At 63.9% G+C, this 10,835-nt stretch overlaps 4 protein-coding genes across 10 annotated transcripts in view; 1 reads left to right on the top strand and 3 right to left on the bottom strand.

Moving 5' to 3' along the window:
* NCAPH2 (non-SMC condensin II complex subunit H2) overlaps nt 1-3,820 on the top strand; it is an 11,233-nt gene extending 7,413 nt beyond the window's left edge. For 2 of the 7 annotated variants that reach the window (XM_015594039.2, XM_025051020.1), the window contains 15 exons: nt 78-157; nt 240-367; nt 641-724; nt 1,102-1,232; nt 1,710-1,781; nt 1,976-2,042; nt 2,193-2,300; nt 2,378-2,431; nt 2,536-2,606; nt 2,682-2,772; nt 2,874-2,945; nt 3,039-3,094; nt 3,169-3,270; nt 3,356-3,505; nt 3,572-3,820. In XM_015594039.2, the coding sequence (XP_015449525.1) occupies nt 78-157; nt 240-367; nt 641-724; nt 1,102-1,232; nt 1,710-1,781; nt 1,976-2,042; nt 2,193-2,300; nt 2,378-2,431; nt 2,536-2,606; nt 2,682-2,772; nt 2,874-2,945; nt 3,039-3,094; nt 3,169-3,270; nt 3,356-3,505; nt 3,572-3,712 (1,407 nt within the window). In that variant the 3' untranslated portion in view covers nt 3,713-3,820. Of the gene's footprint in view, nt 1-77; nt 158-239; nt 368-640; nt 725-1,101; nt 1,233-1,709; nt 1,782-1,975; nt 2,043-2,192; nt 2,301-2,377; nt 2,432-2,535; nt 2,607-2,681; nt 2,773-2,873; nt 2,946-3,016; nt 3,095-3,168; nt 3,271-3,355; nt 3,506-3,571 lie in introns of all 7 variants that reach the window. The other 5 variants (XR_003048131.1, XR_003048132.1, XM_015594040.2 and 2 more) reach the window with 5 other exon arrangements.
* A 121-nt stretch (nt 3,821-3,941) lies between these two features.
* Nucleotides 3,942-6,025, bottom strand: LOC102880277 (protein SCO2 homolog, mitochondrial). The gene is made up of 3 exons (XM_006917841.3): nt 5,874-6,025; nt 5,340-5,474; nt 3,942-4,778 (listed from the first exon to the last, which is right to left on the bottom strand). Exon 3 carries the CDS (start codon nt 4,763-4,765, stop codon nt 3,965-3,967), a length of 801 nt encoding a protein of 266 aa, XP_006917903.1. The 5' UTR covers nt 4,766-4,778; nt 5,340-5,474; nt 5,874-6,025; the 3' UTR covers nt 3,942-3,964.
* Nucleotides 6,026-6,152: 127 nt separating this feature from the next.
* Nucleotides 6,153-9,433, bottom strand: TYMP (thymidine phosphorylase). The gene is given in 10 exon segments (XM_025051021.1): nt 6,153-6,327; nt 6,419-6,483; nt 6,485-6,557; nt 6,677-6,907; nt 6,987-7,149; nt 7,551-7,669; nt 7,950-8,079; nt 8,220-8,318; nt 8,731-8,933; nt 9,067-9,433. Coding segments are annotated over 10 exon segments (1,461 nt in total). The 5' UTR covers nt 9,287-9,433; the 3' UTR covers nt 6,153-6,169.
* Nucleotides 9,434-9,490: 57 nt separating this feature from the next.
* Nucleotides 9,491-10,835, bottom strand: part of ODF3B (outer dense fiber of sperm tails 3B) — a 4,985-nt gene continuing 3,640 nt past the window's right edge. The window contains exons 4-6 of the mRNA XM_006917840.3: nt 10,624-10,745; nt 10,145-10,285; nt 9,491-9,974 (exon numbers count right to left, since the gene is read on the bottom strand). Of these exons, the coding sequence (XP_006917902.1) occupies nt 9,894-9,974; nt 10,145-10,285; nt 10,624-10,745 (344 nt within the window). The 3' untranslated portion in view covers nt 9,491-9,893. The remainder of the gene's footprint in view (nt 9,975-10,144; nt 10,286-10,623; nt 10,746-10,835) is intronic.

Raw genomic sequence — 10,835 nt, 5'->3', positions numbered from 1 at the left:
GGGGGCTGATGGTCGTGGATGGGGGTCCCTGCCCAAAGCCCATGAACCCAAAGCTCACCCACTTTCGGCCTCTGCAGGAGGTCCTCATCGTCCCCCTCCTGCCCATGGCCCTGGTGGCCCTGGATGAGATGGAGAGGAATGCCAGCCCCCTGTACAGGTATAGGCCTGGGCCTGCAGGGGGTGGGGGCAGGACTGGCCTGGGAAGAGCTTCTGCAGCTGCTGTGTTGCCGCAAGCACAGCTGTCAAGGGGAGGTGCTGGCCAGCCGGAAGGACTTCAGGATGAACACGTGCACGCCTCACCCCAGAGGAGCCTTCATGTTGGAGCCAGTGGGCATGTCACCCGTGGAGGCACTGCAGCCGAGGAAGGGTGAGGGCTCGCATGTGGGTGTTGGTGTGAAGAGAGGGTCTTCGAGGCTGGGCTCCTCGTAGTGTGCCCTGTGTCCAGTGGCTCTGGTCCCGTGTCCAGAAGCCCTGGTCCCTGCCCCGTGGACCCGCCTGCTGGAGCTGGTCCCCTTGTTTCACCTTTGCCCGCAGCTGACTCAGTCCTAGGCCTCTGAGTCCTGTGCCCAGGTTCTGGTGGGCCTCTGGGAGGGGGGTCATGGGGATGGGGCTGGTCCTGCCGAACCCTCATCTCTCCCAGAGGCGGGGAGGGCGGAGGAGCAGCCAGTGGAAGCCCCTGTGTGCAGGAGTCCGGTCCCTGTGCCTGGCATCTCCCAGGAGCCAGGTGAGGAGAGAGCACCCTGGTGGACCCACAGGTGGGGTGGGGGCGGGACTCTGCACCCAGCGGCCCCAGCCTGCCTTGGAGCTGGCCCCACTGCACCCAGGCCTCGCCCTCACCTCGCTGCCGTGCTGAATGCCCGTCTCGGGCCTCCGAGGTTTGGACCTAGCTGTCCTTTCTGGGCACACACAGGTGGCAGCATCTAAAGAGGAAAGTAGCTAAGAACACCCACCAAACTGCAGCAGCATGTTGAGTACCACTGCTGCCTCCTCTGGGTGTCACACGTGACGCTGGCTGCATTCCCCGGGGCGGGAGTGTCGCCCCACCTGCTGTCTGGTCTCCGGGCTCCTTGGGGCTGACAGGTGTCTTGCTCCCTTGCCCAGGCTCCTCTCCAGAAGGCCCGATGCCCGGAGGCGGGGTTGAGGATGAGGATGCAGAGGGGGTGGCAGAGCTCCCTGAGGCCACGGACCCTGAGGCCCCTCTGCAGCCCCAGGAGCCCCGGAGCCCGCAGCAGGTGGGACCACAGAGGCTACTGAGCTTGAGCTGTTAGCCGGGTCTGTGCCCCCAGACCCCCTCCTTGCTCGTCAGGGCAGTGGGTGCTTCCCCAGCCAGCCCTAGACCTGCCCTGCGCCCAGCCCTTTGTCCCAGTGCCACCCAGGATGGCAGGTAGCCTCTAAAGTTCCAGCAGGTAGGCTCTGCTCCACCTGGAGCTAAGAAATTGTCACTGAAAGACAAACCCGGCACATACGGGCAACAGTGGTAATGGGTAATTTTGGTTGGCAGGTGCATGAATGTTCATACTATTTGTTTTTCCACGTGGCCACGCATTTACCAGTTTGTGTGTTCTTCTGACATTTTTCCTACAGGTCTTGTTACTTTTTAGTCCTTGAACTATTTGAACTTCCTGCCCCTAGAGCTGAGCTGCGCCCCCAGGGCCTTGGGTGAAGGAGGGGCGGGTAGAGGAGGGGCATCCTGGGCTGTTTCTTTGCAGAGTATGGCCCAGCCTATGGGGTGCACCCTGCGGGAGCGACCAGAAGCCCTAGATCCCGCGTGCCGGCTGAAGGTGAGAGGTGGGGGCCCAGACCCCACTGGCAGCCCCACCACCCACCCTTCACTCCTGCCTGAGGCCCCTGTGTGCCGCCCCCAGATCCCGGATTGAGTGGCCAGTCCTCGGCTGTCACTTCACTGAGTGTCAGGCTGTGGGGGGAGGGTGCACGTCCCCCACTTCCCCAGTGTCTGCTTGTGCTCTTTGCTCAGGAGAGCCCAGACCCCTGGGAGAGCCTGGACCCCTTCAACTCCCTGGACTCTAGGCCGTTCAAGAAAGGTAACTGGGTGGAGGATTACTTCCATTTGGTATCGGGGCTGGCTTTGCTGGGGCCCAAGTGGTGGGTGAGGTGTGCCCCATACCCATGGGCAGCTTGGTGGGGACTGTGCTCCCGTGGGATCTGTCCAGACACAATCGGTGTGTCCTCAGGCAGGCCCTACTCTGTGCCCGCCTGTGTGGAGGAGGCTCCAGGACAGAAGCGCAAGAGGAAGGGCGGTGCCAAGCTGCAGGACTTCCACCAGTGGTACCTGGCCGCCTGTGAGTGGCCTGAGGGGCTGGGGCGGGTGGGCGGGCGGGGCCCGAGCCCAGCCCGTGCCCACCACTTGCTCTTGTAGACGCTGACCACACGGATGGAAGGAGACCCCGGCGTAAGGGCCCGTCCTTTGCAGGTGAGTGGGGCCGTTGTGTGCCCTTCTTGGGTGACAGTGCCATGCTCTGGTCCCTGGGTGGACTAGACGGGATGCGGCACCGCTCACGAGGCCTTTCTGTGCAGACATGGAGGTCCTGTACTGGACGCACGTCAGGGAGCAACTCGAGACCCTCCGGAAGCTGCAGAGGAGGCAGGCAAGTGCCTGCCAGTCTGGACCCCATGCGGCCCTGAGGGGACAGCAGTGCCCCTCACAGATGCTCTCTGCGCAGGTGGCTGAGCCATGGTTGCCGAGGGCTGAGGAGGGGCTGTGGCCTGTGGAGGACCACCTGGAGGATTCCCTGGAGGACCTGGGGGCGGCAGGTGCGGCTGTTGTGGTGGGCTGGGCTGGTGGCTTAAGACGGGTGGCCCGTTGACCTTCCGCCTGTTGACCTTCCTCCCGCTGCGGCCACTCCATCTCCCAGCAGACGACCTCCTAGAGGCCGAGGACTACGTGGAGACTGAGGGTGCCGAGCCCGGGGAAGCTGCAGACCTGGGTAGGTCTAGGAATGGGTTGGACAGGAACCATGAGGGGCCCCTGCGGGCGGAGGGGCGTGATGGCCCACAGCTCATGGCTGCCCGTCTTCCAGAAGCAGAGGCCATGCCGGCGGCCCTGAGCTACGAGGAGCTGGTCCGAAGGAATGTGGTAGGCCTGGGTCGGGGCAGCGGGGGCTGGGCATGGCCCGACAGAAGGCAGCAGCCGCCCCGGTCCTCCTGCAGGAGCTCTTCATCAGCACCTCTCAGAAGTTCGTGCAGGAGACGGAGCTGAGCCAGCGCATCCGCGAATGGGAGGGCACTGTCCAGCCCCTGCTCCAGGAGCAGGTGAGGCGGGCGGGCTTCTGCTGGGGGACAGGGTCCCGCTGCCTGCCCCAGCCTCGCCCCAGCACCTCGCCTCTCCCCCTTGCAGGAGCAGCGTGTGCCTTTTGACATTCACACTTATGGGGACCAGCTGGTCTCCAGGTTCAGCCAGCTCAACCAGTGGTGTCCCTTTGCAGAGCTGGTGGCTGGCCAGCCTGCCTTCGAAGTGTGCCGCTCCATGCTGGCCTCGCTGCAGCTGGTGAGTAGCCCAGGGGGCCTGGGAGGGAAGCGGTGCCTGGACTCTGCCAATGCCTTGTCTTTCCAGGCCAACGACTACACAGTGGACATCACCCAGCAGCCAGGGCTGGAGGCGGCTGTGGATACCATGTCCCTGAGACTGCTTACACACCAGCGGGCCCACACGCGCTTCCAGACCTACACTGCCCCCTCCATGGCCCAGCCCTGAGTGGGGAGCGCTGAGCTGAGGGATGGGCACACATCTGCTCACTCCGCCCTCGCCTCCTGGCTGGCCCAGCCTAATAAAGTGGTGTTGCCATCCACCTGTCCCTAAAAAGACTCCCGCCCCGTGCAGAGACAGTGGCTGCCCCTTCCCTGCACCCCCAGCAAGCCACCAGGTCCTGGGCCCTGCCCTTCCAAGGCCTCGGGGTTGCTGGGACAGCTTACACGCACACAGAGCTCTTCAAATCGGCTTTAATGGTCAGTGCAGGACACTGCGGAAGGCAGCCATGTGGCCCCGCACGCTGTCTGTGATCTGCTTGGCAGACCGGGCCCGGCCGTAGTAGTCTGTGAAGAGGCCATCAGGGCTGAGCAGGTAGATGGCAATGGAGTGGTCCACGATGTAATCCTGGTCCTCGTCCTTGGGGCCGGCGCTGTAGTACACACGGTAGCTGCGGCTCACCTGGGCGACCTGCTCAGCAGAGCCGGTCAAGCCTAGCAGCCGTGGGTGGAAATCCTGCACATAGCGGGCCATGGCTGTAACATTGTCCCGCTCGGGGTCCACGGTGATGAAGATGGGCTGCACTGGGGGCAGGCCCGGCTCGGCCTCCAGCTGCTGCACCACCTGCACCAGCTTCTCCAGCTCGTCAGGGCAGATGTCAGGGCAGTGCGTGAAGCCAAAGTACATCAGCACCCACTGGCCCTGGAAGTCAGCTTTGCAGCGAGCCTGGCCCCGGTGATCCGTCAGGCTGAAGTCACCCTGGCCCACAGAGGCCTGGCGCAGGGCTTCTGTCCGACGTTGCAGCCGCCACTGTTCCTTCTCAGCCCTCAGAGCCAGCCAGGCCCCACCCAGGCCAGCCCCAAACAAAGCTGTGATTAGCAGCCTAGTTTGCAGCCCAGGGCCCTGGGGCTGGCCCTGCCTGCCAGTCTCCGCAGAGCCCTGCCTTGACCAGAGCCGGCACCTCACATGTAGGGCCTTGCCTCCCAGAATCCCAGGGAGGGCTGTGGCCTTGAGCTGAGAGAGCCTGTGCCAGGCCTCAGGTGTCCGAGTCAGCAGCAGCATGGGCCTGATGCTTCTGCAAAAAACCAAAGGTGTTGGGAGCCAGAAGGTGCCTTGGCCTCCTGCATCCCCCATCACTCTGAAGGACCAACCCCACACTTAGGCTCACAGCTGTCCCTAACTGCTCACCCAGTTCTCAGCTGAGCTCAGGACCGCTTCACCTCTGAAGCCTCAAACTCCAGCTTAGGTATCCCCAAACGTCCATGCCTGTAACTGTCCTTTAGCCCGAGAGCTTCATTCTCTTTCACCCCGCCCGCCGGTGATCCTGCTGCCCTCTTGCACCTATAGTGCCTGACTTACCTGGACTTCTGAGCATGCGCATCTGTCGGCAATAAAGCCCCCATTTCAGGCAGGAGGCGTGTGAGTCTGGCTTTAACCCCCAGAGACTGGCTTCTGTGGCCCTTTGCAGCCTGCCAGCCTTCCAGTTCAGAGACTACTTCAACCATGGTCTTCGGCACCTTCCCCCACCTCCAGCCAAAATTGGTGTCATCCACACCAGTCTGCCCACAGGAAGCAAAGGCAACTCCGATGCTGCTCCGTCCCTCGCCCAATCCCCACTGAAGTTTCTCTCACTAACCTGGTGCAGAAACAAGGACTCCACTGCCGCAAGTCCTACCCTCTTCACATCCAGGTTTCTGATGGCAACTCTGGTGGCTCACAGCCCACGCCCTGCTGTAGCTTAGGTGACCTCCGTGCCTTTCTGCAGGGGCCTCTGCAGGACCGCAAGGTAGTATTGAGGATTCCCACTCACCTGTCCACCTGGTGCTGAGCCGGCCTACCGAAGATTCCTAAACGTGTGGCCCCCACCCCACCCACTCCGGTCCGGACGGTTCCCGCGTGACCTTGGGCACGTCTCTTTGCTAATCTACCAGCTCCCTCCTTTACAAAATGGGCTCTAAGCAGTGCACGAGATGTGCCTGCAAGCGAAGGCAGTGGGGAGGCTTCCTGCACCCCTCTCTGGGTGCCCTCTAGGAAGGCGCCCGTCTGCCCAATGGTGAAGTCAGAAATCTGGACGCCAGCGCGGGCCACAGAGCACGCCCCAGGCACCCGCCCGCCCTGCGTCCCTCGCACCCGGGGTCCTCCCAGGCTCTCTGGGTCCCGGCGTCTGCACCTCCAGGGGTCCGACGTTTGTGCCTCACGTCGGGGAACACGGCACCGCGCAGCCAGCCGCGTTCTCTAAGGATCCGTAGCCGCCGGGAATTCGGCCGCGCTGTCGCCTGTGCGCTTGCGTCAACGGCGCTGCGCATGCGCCATTGGGCTTGGACCCGGCAGTGCGCGTAGGGGATGGCGGGGCCCAGCAGAGGTCACGTGTCGGGCGCCCCGCCCCTCGCCGACCGTCGCTTCCCGCCCTCCCGCTCCCGACCGCCGGCGCAACAGACACGGACACGGCTTTGCGGCTCTCGGGCTTTATTGCTGCGTGTCGGTCGGCGGCAAGATGAGCTCAACGAAGGGCGAGGGGGCGGTGAAGGGCGCGCGGTCGGACAGCACGAGCGCCCCCTGCAGAGCGCAGCGCTGCGGGCCGCTGAGCGCCGGCGCGTCCAGATGCACGCGGAGCCACGGCGTCCCTGCCGGCAGCGGGACGGGCGGTCAGCGGGAGAGGAGACTAGCAGGCAGGGCGGCCAGCGCGGGCGAGGAGGGGCCGGGATCGGTGCTCACCGCGGCGCAGTCTCTGGCCCACGCTGACCAGCAGCTCGGCGCCCACCCCTGGCTGGAGCGACTCTCGCGCGACTGCGCCCGGCGCCGAGCTCGTGCAGCACGCGCGCCAGCGGCAGTGCCCGGACTTGTTCCACGGTGCCTACGGGAAGAGAGTGCTGGGCGGGGCTGGGGCAGGGGCAGGGCCCGGGGCTCAGGAAGGGGAGAGACCTGGACGGGGAATGGGGCCGGGGGGAGGGACGCAGGTCTGCGACTGCTCACCGTCCGCAGGCGCGAGCAGTTCCTCTTGCCTTTGGGCGCGCGGCAGCAGCTGGTGGCGCTGCGCGGGGGTCCCGGAGCATAGGTCTCGAGCCAGGCCTGGGTCCACGCCCTGCATCGCTAGCATTCGCTCGAAGCAGCCCCGGGCTGAGCCGTGGTCCAGCGTCGCAGCCACCCGGTCGGCGCCCTCGGCCTGGGTCTCCGCCTGTCCGCTGAGCCAGAGGAGGGCGCCACCTGCCGGCAGGTCGGAGCTGAAGTGCAGCGGGAGCGGCTCTGTAGCCCCAGGCCCGACACCTCTCACCTGTCAACTCACCAAGCTTAGTGACCAGGTCCCGCAGGTCCGGCGGCCCCTCACCGTCCATGCAAAGCAGCGCCTCCTCCACCTCCAGGGTGTGGCCCACGCTGCGACCCAGGGGGTTGTCCATGGCCGTCAGAGCGGCTGCAACCCGAAGCCCCAGGCCCGCCCCTACACCAACCTGTGGAGACACGGTTCATTGTGGTCCCTTCCTTGCCTCCCGCACGGCCTCTTGTAACCCGCCGTGTCGTCAAAGTTTAGCCAGGGCTGTACACTTGGTTGCCCAGGAGTGAAGGGGTGGGGGTGGGGGGGACCTGAAGCAGGCGGTGTGTCTGTTGGCAGTAGAGGGCGGCCGGAAGCCTGGGGCAGAGCCAGGTCAGCCTTGCTCAGTGAGGTCAGGATTGCCAGGGGGAAACAAGGTCCTGGCAGAGGCCAAGGTAAAAGGGCTGCAGAGTGGAGCAGGCTGTCCGACTATGAAGGGAAGGTTGGGCCGGGAGGGGCAGATCCGCCTCGACAGGGAGGCCTCAGCTACAAGGGATCCCACAGAGAGGCCACACAGCCCCATCTGGCACTGCTGCTCACCAGTGCTCGCGCCAGCTCCCTGGCCTCTGCCTGGCTAGGGAAGACTGCAGCCTCTCCGAACTTCACATCCATGACCAAAGCAGACAGGTTCTCCACCACCTTCTTACTGAGGATAGAAGCTTGGGGGTGGAAGGGGGAGGGGCTGGACGTAAAGGAGAGCCTGGAGTTCTCCAAAGATTCAAGGGTTAGAGGGTCACGTCCCTATGATGGGGGAGGCAGGGCCTGGTATGTGTGTGCCAGTCTGGTCACTCTCGGGTTGGTCAGGCATCCTGTGATGAGGGGACACTACTCTTGGGGTTGGGGGAGGCTCCACAGTCACCTGATGAGAAGACCCTGACTGTGATGGGAGGTCAGGGGTCCAACATGGAGAAGGTGGACCCTGGAATTAGGTCAGGTCACCTGTGATGAGTGGCAGGCTGTCAACGGTGGCTGTCACATCTCTGGCTTCATACAGGATTCCATCTGCAGGAACCAGCTTCTTGCTCTGACCCACAATACAGCAGCCAACTTGCTCCAGCAGACCTTGCATCTGGCCAAGTACCCCTTCATCAGGACTCCCAATGACCTCTGATCAATTACCCCATTAGTGACCCCGATTAATAACCCATCAGGGATCATTCAGAGATTCTGGTTAATATTTCCATCAATAACCCAGTGGTCCCCTGGTACCTGTTCTGGGCTCTGGATAACGGTGAATCCAGGAATAGACTCAAGTTTGTCCAAAGTTCCCCCTGTGTGCCCTAGGCCACGTCCGCTGATCATTGGTACCTGCTGGGCAGGGATGCTGAGGACAACTGAATGGCTGTCCCCACCACCCCCCACATTTCTGTCCCCTTCCAGGTTAGGGCTTCAGCTGGAGCTAAGTTTACTAAGGATGGAGAGGGTATCCAGCTAGTGGAGAAAGGAAAACATTGCCTTGGATGGGGGTGCGCAAGTCTGGGGGACTGAGGCAGAGGAGTACCCAGCTCTTCCTTTGGGAGTCCTTTCTGGGGTACCAAATGGGGAGTGGGTGCTAGATAACTTGGCCCTGTTATGGGGGGCTGATGGGGAGGGAGACTTGTTCTGTCCTGGGGGGCAAGAAGCCTGGGTTCTGCCTTGGGGCTCTGTCTGGGCTGTTGGAGGTTGGGAGCTGACTGTGAGCCTCTGAGGTTTCTGGTCTCTGGAGAAAGCATCTTCTAACCTTGCAGCCACAGGCAGCCAGGGCAGGTGCCAGGACCAGGCTGACCTTGTCACCTACTCCCCCTGTGGAATGTTTGTCCACGAGTTGCTGGTGCCAGGCCTTCGGCCACTCCAGCTGCTGCCCAGACTTGGCCATGGCCTGGGTCAGCGCCACAGTCTCCTCCAGATCCATGCCTCGCAGCCGGATGGCCATGAGCATGGCCCCTAAGTAAGGGCGACGGTGGTGTAGACAACATGAGGGGGCGTTCCCACAGCGATGGGTCATCCTGGGGTTAGTGACAGTGGTGGGGCGATATGGTGTTCTCAGGACTCGGGTGCCCAGGGGTCGCCCACGTACCTATTTGCGCACCCTGTGCACTCCCATCCACCACAGCGCTCACGAAGCCCCTAATGTCCCCCTCGCTCAGGCGGCCTCCGTCTCGCTTCAGGCGAATCAGCTCAGGGAGCTGCTTGGGCTCTGCCGGGAGATCAGGAGGGCCCCGGGACCCGCCCCGCGAGAGGTCGCCAGGCGCAACTGGGATGGGTGCCAGGGATCCTGGGGTCACTGGAGCTGCCATGGCTCTGGGCCTGCGGGATGCGAGACGAACCTGGAACCTGCCGCCGCCCTGTGCCCGTCTGTGCGACCAGGTGCATTTGACCCCACCCAGTTCCCGTTTCTCAAGTCCGTCCCTCCCTTCCCGTCCCCTGTGTGTGGCGGCCGTGTGCATCTCTCCGTGTCTGGCTCCCACTTCTTAGCCTCATAATTTGACCCCGGCCCGTACCTGTCGCGCACAGCGGCCTCGCTCGACCTGCTACGGATCCCAACCTGCTTCTGCCCTGTTGTGTTCGTGGCCACAGGGTAGGGACCGCAAGGAAGGGAAGGGACAGTCCCGCGACTGTCAAGGGCGGACCCACGACGGCAGGTGGGCGGGGTTCAGGCAAGCGGAACTCTGAACCAATCGCCGCCTCGGGGAGGCGGGGCTGCCCGCGCGCGCTTTTGTCCCGGCCAATCACAAAGGCTCGCGGGAACGCGAAATTTCCGGGACTCGACAGGCGCGTCCTTCCAGGCAACCATCCCGCTGCGCGCGCCCGGCGCCCCACCCTGCCGCGCGCACAGAGAGGCAGACTCGTGACTGGCTCTGGGATCTTTAAGCAAACATTTTTAGGGCCGCGCCCGCCGGCCGATTAGTCAACAGCATCTGTCATGTTCAGGGCCAGATAGTCCGAGTGCCGGATCCCGAAGCTCCAGCCGCGAGGCTTCCGGTGCTGCGGACCCAGGAGACGTCGCTGACTCAGCGGAGCCGGCCATGCGGCTCCGCGTCGAGTCCCGCATTCCCCCAGAGAGCCTGGTCCCAGACCTCAGATCTCAGACCCTCAGTCCTGGACCGGGACCCTCATCTCCCGCCTCTGACCCTCGACCTGGAACTCCAGATCACCTGGTCCACGTTGTAGGCTGCGGGCCCGGGATTCAGGGTGTTGTCTTGGGGGAGTGAAGTCCGCGCCAGCATCGTGAATTGGGGGGCTCGAGACTTGTAGATCCCAGGGTTCACCACGTGGTAGGCGCAGGGACCCGGGGTCTGCAGGAAGGCAGAAGAGGCGCTGGGTCTGACCTCTCTGTTCCCCGCTATCCGTGAGTTCCCACCCCTTCGCTTCCGCTGCGGTCCTCCCGGTCGACCCCTCGCTGCGCTGTGCCCAGCAGCCCGCTCCTTCCGCACCTTGCTGAGGTCCTCGAAGAAGCTGCCCGCCGCGTGGCGGCCGTAGATGGAGTAAGTTGGGGCCGAGACTTTACCGATGACCCGGGGGCCCAGGAGCGAGGGCACTGAGTAGGTACCGGGGCCTGGGAAGGAGCCAGCAAGGAGTGGGCTCTGTGGGTGGGTCTCGCTGCGCTGTGCCCAGCAGCCCGCTCCTTCCGCACCTTGCTGAGGTCCTCGAAGAAGCTGCCCGCCGCGTGGCGGCCGTAGATGGAGTAAGTTGGGGCCGAGACTTTACCGATGACCCGGGGGCCCAGGAGCGAGGGCACTGAGTAGGTACCGGGGCCTGGGAAGGAGCCAGCAAGGAGTGGGCTCTGTGGGTGGGTGTTTGCAGACACCCCTCCCCCCCGGGTCTCCCCGCCTCTTAGTGCTGGGT

This window comes from Pteropus alecto, unplaced genomic scaffold (genome assembly GCF_000325575.1).
Source record: "Pteropus alecto unplaced genomic scaffold, ASM32557v1 scaffold118, whole genome shotgun sequence".
Lineage (NCBI taxonomy): Eukaryota > Metazoa > Chordata > Mammalia > Chiroptera > Pteropodidae > Pteropus > Pteropus alecto.
Note: the sequence above shows the minus strand (reverse complement) of the source record. Positions and strands in the feature narration are given on the sequence as shown.

Excerpts from the sequence above, each read along its gene's own strand:
- LOC102880277 (XM_006917841.3), bottom strand. The coding sequence starts at position 4,765 with ATGCTGCTGCTGACTCGGACACCTGAGGCCTGGCACAGGCTCTCTCAG.